At 57.6% G+C, this 19962-nt stretch overlaps 1 protein-coding gene across 10 annotated transcripts in view; it reads right to left on the reverse strand.

Moving 5' to 3' along the window:
* OSBPL5 (oxysterol binding protein like 5) overlaps positions 1–19962 on the reverse strand; it is a 69310-nt gene that overhangs the window by 9464 nt on the left and 39884 nt on the right. For 3 of the 10 annotated variants that reach the window (XM_082341855.1, XM_082341854.1, XM_082341863.1), the window contains 11 exons: positions 13877–13957; positions 13504–13605; positions 12176–12436; positions 10794–10878; positions 8653–8824; positions 8066–8258; positions 5865–6049; positions 5171–5252; positions 4474–4572; positions 3942–4038; positions 2860–2958 (listed from right to left, as the gene is read on the reverse strand). In XM_082341855.1, the coding sequence (XP_082197981.1) occupies positions 2860–2958; positions 3942–4038; positions 4474–4572; positions 5171–5252; positions 5865–6049; positions 8066–8258; positions 8653–8824; positions 10794–10878; positions 12176–12436; positions 13504–13605; positions 13877–13957 (1456 nt within the window). Of the gene's footprint in view, positions 1–2859; positions 2959–3941; positions 4039–4473; positions 4573–5170; positions 5253–5864; positions 6050–8065; positions 8259–8652; positions 8825–10793; positions 10879–12175; positions 12437–13503; positions 13697–13876; positions 13958–15904; positions 15979–19962 lie in introns of those variants that run through there. The other 7 variants (XM_082341861.1, XM_082341856.1, XM_082341860.1 and 4 more) reach the window with 5 other exon arrangements.

The following is a 19962-nucleotide window of genomic DNA, read 5'->3' on the forward strand; positions in this document are numbered from 1 at the left end:
CACCTCCAGGGACGAGGTCAGCTTCCAGTTTACAGAGAACACGTTCAACTACACCACAGATGCAGCCAGTAAATCCAGACTAGAGGAAACCCCACAAGAAAATGACCTTACTCCTTCCACAAATACAGTGCAAGGGAAAAAAAGGTGAAGGTTCACACCAAGCACAAAGCGTGACCCTTATCTGGAATCCTGTTCAAACAAGTGAATCGTAACATACGTGTGTATGTACGTATGTAAACATACATTTATTTATGACAATCAGAGAACTTTGAACACTGACTGTATGTCTGATGGTATTAGGGAAAGAGCCTTGAGTTTTGTTTGTTTTTTTAAAATTTTTGGTGTAATGATAGTCTCGCGGTTGTGGTTAAGAAGGGGAATCCTTATCTTTAGTGACACTCTGTGAAACGCATAGATGACGTGATATCTGTGATCTACTTCAAATGAATGAGGTGGGAGGCGTGCAGGGATAAAGGAAACAAGATTGGTGCTCGCTGTGTTTTGGGTACGTTGCGGGGGGGTGGGTCACCGTCCTTTCACACGTGTTTGAAGTTTTCAATTAAAAAAAAGTTGAAGAAAAAGTAATGCTCTTTTAAATGCACTGATGAACAGATAGGTATGCCAGAAAATAAGGGCAATCTTCTGGGAGAAAAAACAAACAAGAAGGAGAGGGGGAGAAGGAGGAGGGGGAGAAAGAGGAAGAGGAGCATCTGCCCTCTAAGCAGAGAGGCCTTTGCTGACCTGAGCCCTTGGTGTCCAGTGGGGTGCAGGACACAGGGGCTTGGGCCAGAGCAACAAGGAAAGTGTGTTCCGAGACATTTCCATAAAACTGGGACTCTCACATCGCTATACTCTCAGCAAAAGGAGAGTCAAGGAAACAGCTGTGGGCTTCCCTGGTGGCGTAGTGGTTGAGAGTCTGCCTGCCAATGCGGGGGACACGGGTTCGAGCCCTGGTCTGGGAAGATCCCACATGCCGCGGAGCAACTAGGCCCGTGAGACACAACTACTGAGCCTGCGCGTCTGGACCCTGTGCTCCGCAACAAGAGAGGCCGCGACGGTGAGAGGCCCGCGCACCGTGATGAAGAGTGGCCCCCGCTTCCCGCAACTAGAGAAGGCCCTCGTGCAGAAGGGAAGACCTAACACAGCCATAAATAAATTAAAAAAAAAAAAAAAAAAAAGAAACAGTTGTATTGGGCAGAGCTCTAGGGGTTAAAAATATCCCCACCCCCTACATCCCTGGCCTTCAATTTGTAAGGTGAGTTTGGGACTCAAATTGAAACTTCCTGTGTGGCCCAGAAACAGCCTACTACACATGACAGCCTAGTATAGGGGAAAACCCCCAGCAGAATTAGGATCTCAAGGTCTTAATATATACAGTCATCCACTAAACAAATGTTTATCCAGAATCTCACTGCTGTGGGCAGTGGGGACACAGTGGCAAACTGGCTAGAATATTAGGATTCCTAGATAGAGAATAGAAAACAATTGCGTTTATGATGTTTACAGATCTATGAGAAGAAATTGTGAACTTGATCAAGGAACAAGATACAAGTATAAAAGAACAGGCAGGTTTGAAGTGGAATCAGGTAGAACTTCTAGGGGGAAAAAAATCCAAAACTTCAAAATTGAACTCAGTGGATGAGTTAAATATTAGGTTAATCATAGTTAAAGGTAGCTCTAAAGAACTTATCTAGAACACAAAGACATAAAAGATGTCAGATGCAGGGCACAGAATGTCTGAAGTTCTAGAAAAAAAATTGAGAAATTGGAGTGAGGCAGGATTAAAAAATAATGGCTTAAAAACTTCCACACTTGATCAAAACCATGAAATCTCTGCTTAAAAAGTTCAAACAAACAAAAGCCCTTACAAATAGAAGAAATAAAGAAATCAAGCCACCGAAAGGCATGGAGGAATTTTAAATGCATATTGCTTAGCCGAAGACGCAGGTTTGAAAAAGCTACATACCCTGTGATTCCAACTCTATGACATTCCGAGAAAAGCAAAACTATGGAGACAGTTAAAAGATCAGCGGTTACCAGGGGTTGAGGGGAGGGGGGAGGGATGAATAGGTGAATTCATCTATTCACGTCTAACCATAAGAGATTTTTAGGGTGGTGAAACTATTCTGTGATACTGTAACGGTAGAAACATGCATTTGTCCAAATCCATATAATTATACAACACAAAGTGTGAACCCTAATGTAAACTATGGACTTAAGTTAATAATAATGTGTCAATATCAGCTAACCAATTGTAGCAAATGTAGCATACTAATGCAAGACGTTAACAGTAGGGGATCCGTGTGTGTGTGTGTATGTGTGTGTGTGTGTGTATGTGTGTGTGTGTGTGTGTGTGTGTGTGTTAGGATGGGGGGGTATATGGAACTCTCTGCACTTTCTGCTAAAAGTTTTGTAAACCTAAAACCACTGTAAAAAAAGAAAGTCTATTAATTAAAAAATAAAAAAGAAATCCTATAACTGAGTCACTTTGCTGTATACCAGAAATTAACACAACATCGTAGAGGAAAAAAAAAACAAATCCAAACCTTGAACTACTACACTGAAATTGCAGAAAACCAAAGACAAGAGAAGATCTTAAAAGCAGCTACAGAGAAAAGCAGACCATGTAACAAACAGGCCAACAGCTGATTGATCACCAAGCACAATGGAAATTAGAAGGTGGTAACAAGCTTCCAAAGAGGAGAGGACAATCTGCCTGGAATTCCATACCCAGCTAAAAAGTCATGGAAGAGTGAGGGTCAAATAAGATACCTTCAAATAGACAAGAACCAGGGTGCTCTCCCTGAGGGAGCCGGCCTGGGCTCTGCCCTCCAGGGTGGGGGTACCATGGCTTCTCACCTTTGCAGTGGGCGTAGGGCATGGTAAGGGTGTAATCCTCCACCCGGTTCAGGAAGGTGAGGGTGGCCTTGCCGTCCAGCAGAGCTGACAGTGAGTTCCCTGCAGAGACGGGGCAGTGGGACCAGTGAGATGAGACGGATCCTCGGGACCTGGGCCCCCACCTCCACCCCAAGTCACAGGACCTGAGATCCCTTCCAACAGGTGGAAAGAGTCCCAGGCACCTCCAGCTGTGTGACTGTGGGTGGGTCGCTTAACCTCTCTGAGCCTCAGATTCTGTAAAGGTCCCGTCCAGGTCGTACAAGTCATTCATCCTGAGGAGTTACCTAAGTTGCCATGTGTTCATGTTTATTTCACTTACTAAAGCAGGGATTCTTAGGGTGGAGGCTTCGAACGTTTTCAAACTAGGGCCTCTGCTCTGATTTTAAACACCAGCGGAGAGGGGGTACGGCCCGCTCAGGGCTGAGAGTCACAGCCACAGTCAGTGACGGGAGCACAGGGGTGGAAAAGGTGGGCCGAGCCTGTACGCCCTCTGCAGTCTGCTGGGCGCACAGAGGCACTCAGAGCACCTGCCCACCAGTGAGAACAATACGAAGGTCGACAGGACGGAAAAATGCAGACAGACCCACGGTGCCAGGCTCTCGAGGGCTGCTGCCCGACAGAATGCCCTGTGATGATAAAACTGTTCTATCCCATGCAGCATGTGGCTACTTGCCCTGTGGCCAGAGCAACTGCGGAGCCGCCTTTTAAGGTTTATTTCATTTGAATCAATGAAAATAGCCACATGTAGCCAGTGGTGCTGAACTGGACAGCCAGCTCTAGGTGGCACCTTCATGTGGCTCTTTCTCGTAATCCTCCCAGCATCCGCGCAAACTCCACGGCTGAGGGATGAGAGGCCGGGGGGGAGCGGGCTTTGGAGGGCTCTGCCTGACCCCAGGTTCTGAGCACTTGACCCCTCGTGGTCCCTGGCTAGGACAGGCGGAGAGGGACACCAACATGGCCACCGGGGGAGGTCTTGGTGACCACCGAGTCCGGCAGGTCAGTCCTCCCCCCATTTCCTCGAGGCCCAGGGGAGCCCCCCTCACCGTAGAACCGGGACTTGGCTGTGATGCTGCCACTGATGCAGAAGCCGTCCTTTCGGTTGCTGACGTGGAAGGCGGACACGGGTGGGTGGTGGGACACCTGCGGGTGGAGAGGCGGCTCCTGCGATGGCCCCAGCAGCAGGCAGGCCCGGTCCCCCACCACATCCCTCCCAGTCCCCGGAGCAGGCGTGAGGGCAGTCCCCATCTCTCATCCCCAACGTCCAGGGAAGCCAGGCCTGAGTCCTGGGGCCCCGGGGGGAGCTGACTGCAATCCCCGCATCCCCCCAGGGTGCCCCCAGGAAAATGGGAGGCGCTGTCCCCCGCCCTAAGGCAACACTTTCTGCTGTCACAGCCGAGGTGGTGCCTGCGCCTCCTGGGAGAATGCCCGCCGGCGGCAGTGAGGCCAGAGCTCTTCCAGTGGTCGAAGGTGGGGCCACCCAGAAACGTGCCTGGGGGTCAGACGCCCCCTGCCCACTGCCGGGGCCCCGTCCGCTGCAGAGCCCAGCGGCCAGCCCAGGGTGGCCGGGGCCCTTGCCTGCTCAGCTATGTAGAAGGTGTGGCTGTGGCTCTGGGGGTGGAACCAGCAGCAGCGGAAGGTCTCCCCCAGAATGGGGTTGTAGGGCTTCTTGATCCCCTGCAGGCAGTGAACAAAGAGGCTTGTGTCAGAAGCTGGGGGTGGGGCACAGATGCCAGCTGGGACGGGGTGTGGACCGAGGGACAACGAGAGGGGCTGCCTGCTGCCCACAGCCCCGGGCACCTGCAGGGAGGAGGTCTCTAGAAGGGATGTCTAGTCTCCCACCGGCATCTGGGAACAGCGCCCCACTCCTGCTCTGGGGAGACTATGCTTCACACTTGGTTTACACTCTGGGGGGACGGCCCACGAGGTGCCCTGTCCACTTCTTGGCTCTGAGGGGCACGTGAGACCCTAACCACATCAAGCTCTCCCCGGACCTCAGGGGAAGCCAGTGCACAGCCCACTCAAAGCCCCCTGTGGCTTCTAATGACCTTTCAAGTTAAAGCCCAAATTCTCCAGCCCTGCTATTTCAGTCACTTCCCTGGGTGGGAAGTCAGGGCTTGGTCCCCCATCTCTGAGGACCTGGGACCACTGTGGGGATGACCAGGATCCTTCAGGGTCACGCGGGGTAGGGGATGGCCTCGGACTCTGGGTGGGGTCGGGTGCCAGGGCGCAGGGCTGGGCTGTAGTTGCGCCCTCCCCGGTCGGTGCTTCTCACCTTGGGCTTCTTGTAGAAGCCGGACAGGTACCACTGCAGCACGAGCTTGATCCGGCTGTAGGCGTCCTCCTCCAGGGCAGCCCTGCGATGGGGTGGGGGAATGCCCTCACTCCAGGTCGGGGAACCTGGGCCGACCTCCGCCCTTTCCCAGCCCCCTCCCTCCTTCTGTTTCAACCTCCATCCACTTGCTGAAAACCCAGGCCCCTCCCCAGCTGCCCAGCCCCCAAAAAGGAGGAGTTTCCCACCCTCCCCCACCACTCCGGGGAATCGGGTTTTCCACAGAACTGGAAAATGTCAGGGTGGCTCCAGTGCTGGGGCAGAGAGGGTGCTGCTGGCTCGAGGCTGGCAGGATGCCGCCTCCAGGAAGCCCCCGGGATGCTCTCGCCCTCACCCAGCTCCCTCTGCGTGGGCTGCTGAGCCTGCAGCCCGCCTTCCCACCTCGGCCTTGTTCAGCTTGAGGGCGCCAATGCCGGGGCTCAGGCGCACAGAAGGCGCTGGGCTCACCTGTGACGGGGGCCCTGACCGGACGTGGGGCTGCCCCGCCCTCCCTGTTCACCAGCTCCTCCCATGGAGGCCGGGCCCCTTGGAGACAGAGGCTTCAGGGACAGTTTCCTGGGGACCCTGAGGACTCTCTGTGGGGCAGGCAGGGGCTGAGGGAGCCTGGGGGGTCTCTGGGCACCTCCCCGTCGCTCACCGGGAGAGCAGGTCGGCGTGGTAGTAGTAGTCGGAGAGCTTGTTGAGGAAGGAGCGGGGCTCCAGGACAAAGGTGGGCAGCACCACGCGGGACAGGTCCATGCCCGGCCGCAGCTGCTTCAGCAGGACCCACATCAGACTCTTGTGCTCGTCAGACACCGTCTCTACTTGCGACGCCTCACCCAGCTGCCGGCAGAGGGACCGCGGTCAGGCTGCAGCCAGAGCAGGGCGGGGAGCCTGCAGGGGCGGGCAGGCGGGATGGCGCGGTGGCTCCGGCTGGAGGGGGCGGGATGGGGGGTAGGGCGGCCAGGCGTACCCCCTGGCCGGGCCGCCACACCCAGCGGGCCTGTCCCAGCCCCACCTGAGCCCTGCATTTGCCAGCAGGCCCGAGGGGCAGCTGCTGGCCCAGGCCGGCTCCCGTCTGCCTCTGTTCCTGGCCGACCTGGGCCCTCCCCGCGGTTGGCGCTCATCCACCGTGGCTGCTGAGACCTGTCTGTGGACTTTGCATGATCTGTGCCGTGGCAGCAGGTGCCACGTGCTCGAGGAGACCTCCTCCCACGCCCAGCCCATCTTGTCTTCATGGGGTGACACAGGTGCTTCAGGCCTGCACCCCCTTCAGAAGGGGGTCTTCACTTGTCCAGGATCGCACGGCTAGAGGGGGCCGCCCTGGACCCCTCCTCTCTTCCCTGAGACGTCTAACCCTCACCGAGGCTCCAAACACGTGCCACAGAGAGACTGAGCCCCGGAGCTTTGGGCTTTGCCTGGGCAGGGAGCGAGGGGGCAGGGGGACAGGGAGGCAGGGCTGGGGGGTGGGGGGCTCCATCTCCCAGGCCATACCAAGCAGCAAACCCTCAGGTGGGCAGAATGATCTCAGAAAGGGTCATGCAGCTGTCTAAAGACAGCTGGCTGGTGGGGCAGGTGCTCCCAGGCAGGGCTGTGCATCGGGGACCCTCCACTCTCGGGAAGTGCCATCGAGCCGCAGTTCCCGGGCCAACGCCAAGCCCCTCTCCCCTCCCCGTGGACCCCACCCCGCCCCCTGGTCTATGGCTCCAGGGCCTCGGGCCTGGGGTGTGGCTAGACTTGGCTGTGGATCCCCATCCCCTGACCCCCCAGGGAGGCAGGAGAATGGGGTGCCAGCAGCCAGCCCTGCATCAGGGCCCATCACCACCCTGCTGGGCCACCTTAGGCAGTCACTCTGCCTCTCTGTGTCTGCAGAGCTGTGGCGGAGGCCTAGTGGCACTCGCTTGGACAGCTCGTCTGGGCACCGAGGGGAGGGGAAGCCCCCAGAGGCAGAGGTCACGTCTGAGCCCCACGAGGCTGTGGCCCCCCGGCTTTGATGTCCAGGCCAGCTTCGGGGCGTGCACGGCAGCTGCCGCAGCTGGGGATCCCCTGCACCCCCCACCCCGCCCGCACTCCCTCTAACCCTCCCCTCTGGCTTCTGCCCCTCCTCTCCACCGAAAGTGCCCTGGTGAAGGTCACCACCAGCCCCGTGTCACCCTGTCTCTCCTGCTCCAGCGCCCAGCACAGCTGCCCCTGAGCCCCCCCCTCCCCTCCCTGCCACGCCTCCCAGGGTTCCTCTGCGGAGCCCCGTCTGTGCTCAGCCTCTGAAGGCTGGGGTGCCTGGGCCCCTGGGCCCCTTGGGCTGCCCACCCAAGCCCTATGTCCCGACGGCCCCCCGAGCCCCAGACCCTCCCGTGCAGCAGCGTCTCCCCTGCACCTCCAAGCCTGGGACACAGCCTGGTCCCACCCCCAGCCACCAGCTCTTTCTTCCCAAGCGCCCGTCTCACGGGTGGCATCGCCGTCAGGCTGGCTCCTGCCCGCCTGCCTCTGGACGCGCCCTGAACCCCTTCTCCCTTCCCCACCCCGACCCAGGTCCAGGGCGCCATCAGCTTTGTCCAGACAACGCTCCTCCTTAGCGGGTCCCCGGTTCCACCTCTGCCCCTGGACCTTCTGAAAGTCTCACCTGGACCCCGGCAGGCCGCCACCTGAAACTCCCCTGTGGCCTTCCCACCACCCTCGCCAGAGCCCCGCGGCCCTCCCCAGGTCCCGGCCATCCTGGCCTTCCCGTCTCCCTGGCCCTCTGGGTGCAGCAGACCCTGCGAGCTCTCCCCGAGGGGACGGCCAGGCGTTGCCTCCACTGCTTCAGGGAGGCGGGGAGCGGTGCCGGGCGGCGCCCGAGCTCCAGGCAGGGCGGGCTCTCACCTCCCCCAGCTCCTCGTGATCCTGCACCACGTACGTGGTCCCCCTGCGCACGGGGCGCCCCAGGGCCTCCGACTGGTCACTCCCGCTCTCCGCCTTCCGCCTGTGGTCCTGGGTCTCCTTATCGGAGTCCTCAGCATTCTCTCTCTCTGACTTGTCTGAGAAAGCGTCGTTCTCCAGGGAGGACCCGTTCAGTCTGGAAGGGGGATGGCGCCCGTGGGTTGCTGGTCACAGGTGAGGCCCAGGCACGCCCACCTCTGGGCATACCCCCCAGTACCCTCACCCGGGGCACCCCTCTCTGCTCGGCGCCTCAGCGCCATCCCTGTGTTGAAAAGCCTCAGCGATGGGCATTTGACACTATAAGCCCCAGTTCACAGGCGAACACCCTGAGGCGCCCCGGTCCACCTCGAGTGGAGGAGGCCTGCCTCCTGGCCTGGGGTTTGGGCAGCCAGACCTCGACGGCGTTTGCCCCCATCTCCTCCCCACGTACAAGGAGACCCTGTGCGGTGGTGCCAGGGAGAGCCCGGGCCCAGGAGTCCCCAGCAGGCTCCCGGGAGGGGCTGGGCCCTGCCCGCCACGCCCCTGCTCACGGGAACAGGTCCTGGTCGTGGATGGCGACCGAGGGGGGCAGCCCGCAGAGCGAGGAGGGTGACGCGTCTGGCGAGGACCCGGGCTCTCCGTCGCGGCCCTGCTTGCATGCGCTGAGTCGCAGGAGGCTGGAGCAGCGCAGTGCCAGCTCCAGGGCGTCCAGCCAGCAGCGGCCTGTAGTGGGGGGGGGGTCGGGGGCGATGAGCAGCCCCCAGCTGGGGAGGCACCCACTGCGCACTGGGGACCCTGCCCACCCCCGTCCCTCCGTTCCTCAACAAGGAGCCCCCCGCCGGACCCCCCACTCCCAGCGCACTGTCAGTCACCCACATTACAGACAAGGGCTAAGGCCAGGATGGGTAAGTGACCCCCTCAAGGTCATACGCGTAGCAAGCTCAGGCCACTCTGCACCCAGAGGCCCTGCGAGCTCCCACCTGTGGCGTCAGGGCGAGGGCCCTCCCTGATGGAAACTGGCCCCCCCAGGTCGGGGCAGGAGGGGGCCTCTGCGCTGAGGGCTTTCCTGGCCTGGAGCACAGGGCAGGAGGGGGGGGTGGCAGGCTGGGGAAGGGGCTGCTGAGCCGAGGCCGCAGAGAGGCAGCGCCTGGTGTTGGAACAGCTCTGGGAGGAGGGGAGGGCCAGGCGGGCGGGGAGGCAGGGTGGGGTGGACAGAGCCGGCCGCCTCCAGCCCCCAGCCCTTGTCCTCAGCGCCCTGCAGCCCTTCTGGTAGACGCCACCCGCGGGCTGGACCTGGGATTAAAGGACCTTGAACTCGGTTCTTTCCTTCTCCAAGCCTTTAAAGTGTGACCCTCTTGGAGATGGTGAATTTCCTTCCCTAACTCTCTGTGGTGCATCCCCGGGGCCTGGCGCTGGGAGGGGCGCGCTGGGGATCGCAGAGGAGGGGCTTGCAGGGATGGTGGCTCCTGGTTCTCAGGAGGACACCCGGCGTCCTGCGGGGGGTTTCACTGCAGGCTTGGTTGGATACTAACCTTCCAACTTTCAGCCAGGGCTGAAAGTTTATGGCGGTGGAAGGTGGGGAGCTCCTGGGAGCAGAACCCGCAGGCGAGAGCTGGGAAACCCACACCTGCTGAGTGGGGCCTGGGGCCCTGACGTGCGTTTTTTGTGGTTGCCACAAGGGACTAGACATCCTAAATAGCATGCATCCTTCGAGCCCATTCCTCCTCCTCCTCCTCCAGGAAGCCCACCCTGATACCCACAGGGGCTGTGGATGCCCCTCCTCCCTGACCATGGCCCCCGACCCCATCAGGGACTCAGCTCATGCTTCAGCCCAGTTAGCCCTGTCTGCTGGTTTGCTGGTGTTCTCCCGCACTAGACTGCAGACTCCATGGGAGCACTAGCTGCCCAGCCCATCCCAGGGCCCACGAGGGGCCTGGCACCGAGTGGGGGGCTGGGGAGATGAGGGTGGCATTCAAGCGACTCAGGACAGCCCCTTGGAGCGTGGATGCAGCATCTGGCCACCAGGGGGTGGCGTGGCACCTTAGGGACGGCCGCCTGCCCCAGACTCCCAGCCGGGAGGGCCGGAGCCCAGTGGTCAGGCCAGGCTGCCTCGGGCAGGGCCTTGCCTGCCCTAGACCGCTGGTGGGGTGGGAGTCTTACACCAGATCCCTGGGAGGCGCCGGCCCTCAGGACTTGGCGATGGGGCGGTGGGTGTGTGTGTGGGCAGCCGCGTTTACTCAGGGAAGCCACTAGAGGGCGCTCCAAACACGTGCGCTGATTTGGGAACCGGGCTTCGTCCCCGGCTCCAGCACTTTCTCATCTGCAGTTCACCCAACCTATCTCCGCATGTGTCAAACGTGGATGGTAACAGTAGCATCTGCTGATTCAGTGGTGCCTGGCACGTGGTTGGCACCCAGTAACTGTTATCTGGTTGCTTTTAAATAAGGTCATCAGATTCGCATAGCAACTGGGGAGACAGTGCTACGGTTCATCTTTTGCCCACGGGGAAGACTGAGGCTCCAGAGAGGGGGCTGGTGAATGGCGGGCTGGTCCGCCGACACCAGGTTGCCTCCTTGGATGGCGGTGGAGGAGTCCGAACCGGGGCCCCATACACCCGGCCTAAATCCCGCCAAGGGGAGGGGTGCTTCAGGTGGGGTCACCGTGGAGACCAGCAGGGCAGGCAGGTACTTACCGTCCGACTCGGAGGCGGCCCTGAAGATCAGGTAGCTGCTGGGGAGGGGCTGTGTGATGGAGCCCACGCTCTCACCTTTGGGGCCCTGGAGAGGCAGAGACCCGGCGTCACCCGAGGGATGGGCCAGGGATGGGTGGAAACACAGGTCGTGCGGTCATGTGGACCCACACTCAGACACGCGTGGACGCTTCCGGGGCCTCAGGACCCCTAGGCAGGGTCAGGCCCCTGGTCACGCAGACGTGGCAGGCAGCAAGAGAGGTGAACGGGCGGGGTGCTCTGTCCCTCTTCTTAGCTGGTGGTCCCACCCTTGGCTTTCCAGCTCCGAGCCCCCCACTTTAGGGTGGCCAGAATCAGCATGTGCAGATCCAGGACACCCAGTTAAATCTGAATCTCAGAAAAATTACATATATAGTATAAGTATACCCCATGAAATATTTGGGAAATACTTTGTGTTTTTAGATTCCATATATATGTGTTAGCATACAGTTATTTGTTTTTCTCTTTCTGACTTACTTCACTCTGTATGACAGACTCTAGGTCCATCCACCTCACTACAAATAACTCAATTTCGTTTCTTTTTGGGACATACCTATCCTAAAAAAACTTTTTTTTAAAAAAGATTTATTTATTATTTATTTATTTTTATTTATATTTGGTTGTGTCGGGTCTTAGTTGTGGCACGCAGGATCTTCGCTGAGGCATGCGGGCTCTTTCATTGCAGCGCACGGGCTTCTCTCTAGTTGTGGTATGCGGGTTTTCGCTTCTCTAGTTGTGGCGCACAGGCTCCAGAGCGCGTGGGCTCTGTAGTTGTGGCGCACGGGCTTGGTTGCCCTGCGGCATGGGGGATCTTAGTTCCCCGACCAGGGACTGAACCCGCGTCCCCTGCATTGGAAGGCGGATTCTTTACCACTGGACCACCAGGAAAGTCCCTAAAAAAACTTTTTGATCTTCCTCTGAAATCCAAATTTAACTGGGCATTCAGGATTTCACTTGGCAACCTGACCCCCTTTGGTCCTGGGCTGGGCAGCCCCCAGGTTATGAGGGTGAGGTCTGGGTTCAGAGCAGCTGCCCTCCCATGGCCCCGTTCCTCAGCCTCTGGACAGGGCTCGAGGTGTGATCTCATCCCATGGGGCCCCCAGGTCCTGAGCGCCCCCAACCTCCGCACGTGTTCCACATAGAAGGCCAGTGACCACATCTGATCCCCTGGCCACTGAGTGACTTAACCCTTGGAACTGTCAGCCCATTTCTGGACTCCGTGCCGCTGGGGCCCCAGGATGAGCCTCCTCACTGCCCATCTGTGCTCTCCTCCCACACAGCCACCTGCCCCCGGGGGCTCTCTCCTTGCCTGGCCCTCCCGAGCCCCAGGGCTCGCACTGCGGTACCTTCACGGCCCAGACGGACTGGTCCAGTGGGTGGAAGAGCTTGAAGCAGAAGCCGTCCTTTTTGGAGGGCCTCTCAATGAGCTCGCAGCAGTGCAGCAGGACCGTGCCCACCCACTGGCCCACCTTGGGCGTCTTGTAGATGAGCAGCACCCCCGGCTTCAGCACGCACCACAGTTTGGTCCAACTCTTCAGGGTCCCGCGGATCTGGGGGGAGGGGCGCTGCCGTCCATGCCTGCCCGGGACCCAGGGGCATCTGGACGGCTGGGGGAGGGGCAGATACACAGGGCTTTGGGCTCCGGGCAGAGTTCTCTTTTAGTGTTTAACAGGAACTCTGAATGATGGTGAATCCAAAGGAAGATGCTGTAGCCAGATTTACTGGTGAAGTTCACGGAGCTCAAGTTCAAGGCCCTGCCAGGGCCCTGGGGGGAACTGGCAATTAGACATGACTGTTGCAACTGTCAGCTTTGTGATTTTGAAACCTGTAATCATTTCTTTTCTCATCCTAAATATTCACTTTTGTACTTAATTTTTTATTCATAATTTTGTGGAGCAGAAAAAAGGAGCCACGTGGGCCCAGGGCTCTGTAGACGCCCAGGCTCCCTGGTCCCCTTGTCTCCTCTGCCCCTCGTGGCAGCCCCGGGATTCGGCAGCTTTACCCGCTCTGTACGGAGGGGGAAACCGAAGCTTGGGAGCGAGGGAGTCTCTCGCTGCCTCAGTGAGGTCTGAACACAGACCTCTGACCCCAACCCCGGTCCTTCCTCCCAAAGCCCGAGTTTCACCTCCCTCCTGTATCCCAGCAGGGGGCTCTATGGGCACTCTGGGACCCCCGCCAGCAGGTCAGGGCCCCCCACCTTAATTAGAAATAGGGTCTCTGCAGATGTGACCGAGTGAAGATGAGGCTGCATTGGAGCGGGGTGGGCCCTGGCCCAGTGACCGTGTCCTTATAAGAGGAGAGGAGGACACAGACACAGGAGGAGGCCAGGTGACCACAGAGGCAGAGGCTGGAGGGACGCGGCCACAAGTCCAGGGATGTCTGGGGCCCTCAGAAGCTGGGAGAGGCAGGAAGAACCCCCCCCCTTTAGAGCCTTGGGAAGGAGCCTGGCCCTGCCAGGACCTTGGTTTTGGGCTTTGGCCTCTGGACCTGGGAATCATCTTTGGTCGTTATAAGCCACCAGCTTGTGGTCATTCGTCAGGGCAGCCCCAGGACACATACAATCTGCAGCAGCCAGCATGCCTAACCGTGTCCCGAGTGGCCGGCAACCCTGCCCTGTCCCTGGGGGAGGCCTCCCGAGGGAGCCTGGCCAACGCTGGGAAACACACGTGCTCACCTTCAGGCTGTCGGCCATGATGACTACGCTAGGGTCTGTCAGGGCGCTGAGCAGCTGCTTGGTGGCGCGCTTCTTCTCCTGGCGGTAGCTCTCCTTCTGTGCCTGGGCCCAGGGCACCCGCGGGTGGGTCAGGGGAGAAGGCCCTGGGCTGGCCCTCCCCGGGGGGCCTTCTACTCGTGAGGGCCTCCACCGTCTAGCCGGGGGACGAAGAGGGGGGCAGGGAGAGGACAGGTAGAGGGGGTGTGGAGGTGGCCAGGGTGCAGTCTGTCCCCCTCCCTTTGGCAGGCTGGGGTGGAGGTGTGGCCTCACTGGCTGGGGTGCCCATTCATCCAACAAACGACACACCGTGCCCCCTCCCCAGGCCTGGGCCCACCTTGAGAGCTTCCTTCTTGGTGACCTTGGCTGTCGGGGACACACATTCCCTGTCAGACCCATTGCACAGCCTGTATTCCGCCTGCAAGAGAGACTCAAGTTGTTGGAGGAGGGGAGAAGAGGACAGGTGTGCGGTGGTGAGGGGGTGAGGGGGTGGTGCCGGGGCGCAGCAAGCAGGAGGTGGGAGAAACGCGTCCCTCCCCTCCCTGCCCCGGGGGGATGAACAGGCCTCACGAGGTGAGCACGTGAACACGAGCTGGGGTGGGTCAGCGGGGGCGTGTCTGCGGCCGACCCCTTCCCTGGGGGCCTGCACTGGGCACATGGCAATGACCCTCCCCGTGGGGCCCAGGAGGCGTCCATCTTAGCCACCACCTGGCGCCCCGCCTCCGGTCAGGGAGGGCGCACGTGTGCGGAGGGGACCCCCACCCCTAGTGCCCTGACAGCAGCTGCTGGGTGGGGCGATGCCCAGGCCCTCTCCCGAGCCCCCTGGTGGTTGCAGGGAGGAGGCGCAGCCGGCCAGACCCACCGGGCAGCTGCATCCAGGGATCTGGGAACCGATGGGGCCTCAGGCTTTTAACAGACGGGGAAACGGAGACCGGGGTGGGGGAGTGGGGAGAAAAAGCCAGGACTAAAGGCTGCGGGCCTGCGAGCCCAGAATGGGGTTTACTTTTTTTTTTTTTTTTTTGGCCATGCTGCACGGCTTGCGGGACCTTAGTTCCCGGACCAGGGATTGAACCCACACCCCCTGCAGTGGAAGCCCAGAGTCCTAACCACAGGACCGCCAGGGAAGTCCCAGGTTTTACATTTTTAAGGGGATGGGGAAAAAAAAAAAATCAACGCGAGATGTGAAAATGATGAAATTCAGATTTCCGCATCCACCAATCCGGTTATCGTGGCACCGGACACGCCCACTGTTGGCGTGCTGTCGTGGCCGCACTGGCTCTAACGGCCGCGGCAAGTTCTTGCGACAGAGCTCGTGTGGCCGCCGAGCCTAAAACGTTCCCTTTCTGGTCCTGTGCAGAAATCTGCCTGCCCTGCTCGTCCTCCGGGCTGAGTGCCTCCACCCCGCGCCTCCAGGCAAGGGAGGGAGGCCCGCAGGACCAGAGGCCAACGGCCCTCGGCTCCCTCCCTGCGCGAGGTGAGCAGTCTCGGCAACGCTCTTGACCGCTCCGCCATCGCCAGGTCCTCTCAGGTCTTTACTGCCTTAGCTCACCTACTTCTCACGACCACCCAGGAGGCGGGCCCAGTTACTACCCCCATCCGATGGATGAGGAAACTGAGGCACAGAGAGGTGCAGTGACCCCCAAGGCTGCAGAGCCAGGGGCAGGGCTGCGGCCGGAACTGTCCCGGGGACCAGCTGTCCCCATGGCACTACGTGCCAAGCATGGCTTCGGGTGCTGGGGTTAGAACAGAGGGACAGGCCACCCCCAGGGAACGGGGGGTGAGAGAGGGGGTTGGAGAGCATGTGTGTGCACGGGAACCACCGCAGCTTCAGTCGTTCTTGCTACCCACGTCCTGCAGGTGAGGGGGCTGTGGCACAGAGAGGCTCAGGACCTGCCAGAGGTCACACGGCTCGCGAGGGGCCGAGCTGGGGCTGAACTCGGGCAGTCTCACTCTGAGTGCACTCTCTGAGACAAGTGAGGACATTCGGGATCCCAGGAAGGCAGGGACATGGGGCGAGGCGCCTGGGGGACTCTGCTCTAGAAGCAGCCTCTGAGTTGAAGCGGGAGTTGTGAGAAGGAGCCCGGGTGACAGGCCTCTGGGGGCGGGGCTGACCCTCCAGCTCCCGGGCAGCTGGGATTCTTGCGCCTGGTGCCCCCAGCTTCCTTAGCGCATGCTGTTCCCCCCGCCTGAATGCTCTTCCCTGTTGCTGAGCCACCCCTGCTCCTTCCTCAGGCCCCGCTGAGCTGCTTCCCCGGGAGGAAGACGGCTCTGCCCACCCTGCTGGCATCAGACCCTGATGACACCAGCCACCCCTGGCCGGCTGAGCCTCTCCTGCAATTACAGCCACACAGACGTTTCTGCTTACTGTCGAGAGCTCCACTGGGCTTGATTTCATCCCAGCATCCCCTTGGCACCAGCAGCTGGGAGCTCGGTGAGCATCTTGGATGAATAGATGAATGAATGAATGAATGAATGAATGAACCCTCTGCCAATTCCCTGCCGCCCAGCTTTCCACCAGATAGATGCGGCTGAAAGGAGCTTGTTTGGGGCAACAGAGGAAGAGAGAGGTGCGATTGGGGACGGCGGGGCTGGGGGGTGGACGGGATGGGGCGCCTGTGCCCTGCGACCCTCTGCTCCTGGGCCCCCCCAGGCCCACTGGGCCGGGTCACTGCGGCCCCTGCCTAGCGCTGCAGACACTGCCCCTACTCCTGCATCCTAGAGCCATGCTGGGGACCACGCCCAGGCCCACCAGCCCCTCCTGCTCGTTCCCGAGGGCCACTGAACCTCAAGGCACAGTGGGCGATAACGCAGCACCCCCAGCAGTGAGGCACGCTGCTCAGAACCATGAACGCGGGAGTCTGACCAAAAACGTAAAAATTCCTTTAAAAAAGTGATTTAGAACGACCTACAGAATGGGAGAAAGCTTTTGCAATCATATAGCTAACAAGGCTCTAGTATCCAGAATATAGAAAGAACTCTTACAACTCAGCAACTAAAAGGCAACAACAGCCTGATTCAAAGACGGGCAAAGGACTTGGAAAGACGTTTCTCCAGAGAAGACTTACAAAAGGTCAATAAGAAAGTGAAGAGATGCACATCGCCATCAGGCATCGGGGAAATGCAAATCAAAACCACACTGAGACATCACTTCACACCTACTGCGTTTAAAAAAGAACAGAAACAAGTGTTGTTGAGGATGTGAGAAACAGGAACCCTTATTCTGCCAGTGGGGCTGTAAAGTAAAACGGGCAGCCACTGTGGAAAACAGTTCGGCACTTCCCCCAAAAGTCAACTACAGAATTTTCTAGAATTCCATCTTGCCACAGAGTCACCATGATGGCCCAGCAATTCCACTCTGAGATATAAACCCAAAGAACTGAAAACAGGGACTCAGATACTTGTACACGCATGTTCGTAGCAGCTCTGTTCCCAACAGCGGAAAAGTGGAAACGGCCCAAATGTGCCCCCCACTGATGAGTGGACAAGCCGACTGTGGTCCATCCATCCAGGGACACTGACACCTGCCACAGCCTGGGTGGGGCTCAGGGAGAGAAGCCCGGCACAAAACCCCACACATCGCATGGCTCCGTTTATATGAAATGTCCAGAATAGGCAAATCCGTAGAGAGGTAAAGCAGAGTGCTGGCTGCTAAGAGGGTGTCTGTTTGGGGTGATAGAAACTAGACAGAGGTGGTGGCTGCACAATATTGTGAATGCACTAAGTGTCACTGAATTGTTCATCAAAAATGGTTAATTTTGTGCTATTTGAATTTTATCTCATGGAAGAACTATATAATATATATACGCATATGTGTGTGTATATACGTAAAGAACTGCTTGTATATTACATATCTGATATGTTACTATACACTACATGATATTATACTGTATTATGCTATATTATATTGTATATGATATCTAATATTAATATATTAAATACTTTATATTTATCTCATATATATTAGAGTTTGTATCTTTCCCCAAGCTGTGCCTTTTAGAACAGTCTCAAGTCACTCTTAAGAATCTGGGGGGTGGGTTTCCCTGGTGGCGCAGTGGTTAAGAATCCACCTGCCAGTGCAGGGGACACAGGTTCGAGTCCTGGTCCGGGAGGATCCCTCATGCCACGGAGCAAGTAAGCCTGTGTGCCACAACTACTGAGCCTGCACTCTAGAGCCTGAGAGCCACAACAACTGAGCTCGCGTGCCACAACTACTGAAGCCCGTGCACCTAGAGCCCGTGCTCCACAACAAGAGAAGCCAGCGCAATGAGAAGCCCGCACACCGCAACAAAGAGGAGCCCCCGCTCATGGCAACTAGAGAAAGCCCGCGCGCAGCAACGAAGACCCAACGCAGCCAAAAATAAATAAATAAAATAAATAAATACATTTAAAAAAACTGTTAAAAAAAAAAAGAACCTGGGGGTGTCCAGAGCTGTCCTTTCTTTCCTCCCTTAGCCTCTGACATGTACTAGACTTTACTTGTTTTGTCTGGTGCCTGTCTTCCCTCTAGAACATAAGCTCCAGGAGAGAGGGACTTTGTTTTATCCAACGACTCCATCCCCAGCACCTACAGCGGTGTGGGCCTTGCCCAGAGAGGATGCCCAGACATCATTTCTGAATGGGTGAAATCTGAAATTTGAACTGAGTGTTCCTGACAACATTTGCTGTGGTTTTATTGGGTTTAATGTTTTATTGGGTTGTAGAAGGAAGAACCATGTTTTCATGAAATAAATCTGTGTCTCAGAAAAATAAATGTGTCCGTAGACAGATGACTGGATAAACAAAGTATGGTCCAGCCACACAATGGAATATTATTCAGCCTTAAAAAGGAAGAAAAAAAAAAAAAAAAAAAAAGGAAGAAAATTCCGACCCAGCTACAACCTGGATGAACATGAGGACATTATAGTAAGTGAAGTAAGCCAGACACAAAAGGACAAATACTATGTGATTCCACTCATGGGAGGTCTCTAGAGTCATCACATTGATAGAGACAGAAAGTAGGACGGCGGGGGCCCGGAGCTGGGGGAGGGGTGGGAAGTGAGTGTTTAATGGGGACAGAGTGTCAGTTTTATAAGATGAAAAAGTTCTCTGGATGGATGGTGGTGATGGTGACATAATAATGTGAATGTACTTAAACTGTAGACTTAAAAATGGTTAGGATGGTAAATTTTGTTCTGTGTATTTTACTGTAATCTAAAACAAAATTTTTAATTAAAAAAATTCCACACACACAAATGCAGGCGCTCCAACTGCTCTCCCAGCAGCCGGCAGCCCTGGGGACCAAGGCGGGGAAACGCTGGCTGAGGGGGGACCCACGAAAGGTCCGGTTTCTTCCTTGCCGGAAGTGGACACAGGGAATACCGTGAGGACCGCCACACACCCCCTGTTTGACAGAGGAGGGCGTGGGGTCCCAGAGGAGCGAGGCAGTTGTCACTCTGGGTCTCGCGGGGCAGCCAGCGTGGGGAGAACTGGCCTCTATGTGCCCCCAGCCCCCCAGCCGCACCGCCAGAACCGGGGCCTCCAATCCGGGGGCCGTGGCTCCCCTGGCCTGAGGCCCTCGGGGGAAGGAAGGGCGTGTCTACAACCGGGCACCTGTACCTGGGGCCCCACACCCTCCCTGGACCAGAGCTTCTGCCTGGAGGTGCACGGCTGGGCCCCAGCTGAGAGGCGCTGGGCTGGGGAGCACGTGGGATGTGTGTGTGTGTGTGTGTGTGTGTATCTGTGTGTGTATATCTGTGCGTATATGTGTGCATCTGTGTGTATGTGTATCTGTGTATATGTGTGTGCATCTGTATGTGCATCTCTGTGTATGTGTGTTATGTGTGTGTACATGTGTGTGTGTGCATCTGTGTGTGCATGTATGTTGTGCATCTGTGTGTGTGCATGTGTGTATCTGTATGTGCATTTGTGTATCTGTGTGTGTACAGCTGTGTGCATCTGTGTGTGTGTATCTCTGTGTGTGTCTGTATGTGCATTTGTGTGTGTGTGTACATCTGTATGTATATCTGTGTCTGTGCATTTGTGTATCTGTGTGTGTATGTATATCTGTGTATCTGTATGTGCATTTGTGTGTACATCTGTGTGTATCTGTATGTGCATTTGTGTGTGTATCTATGTGTGTATGTGTATCTGTGTGTGTATGTGTATCTCTGTGTGTGTCTGTATGTGCATTTGTGTGTATCTGTGTGTGTATGTGTATCTGTGTGTGTGTCTGTACGTGCATTTGTGTGTGTATCTGTGTGTGCGCGTGCCCTTTCCCCGAACTCAGCGCTGCCCTGGAGAGGGCGCACGGGTGGAGGGCACAGCACAGACAAAGGCAGAGGGCGGATGCGCTCATACTGGGTGGGTTCCCTATGACAGAAGAGCCCGGGGCCTCCTTTTGCCATGATTTTCTGTCCCTGAGGCCCCCCGGCAGCCCCAGCCTTC

This window comes from Balaenoptera borealis, assembly GCF_965194805.1.
Source record: "Balaenoptera borealis genome assembly, chromosome: 11".
Lineage (NCBI taxonomy): Eukaryota > Metazoa > Chordata > Mammalia > Artiodactyla > Balaenopteridae > Balaenoptera > Balaenoptera borealis.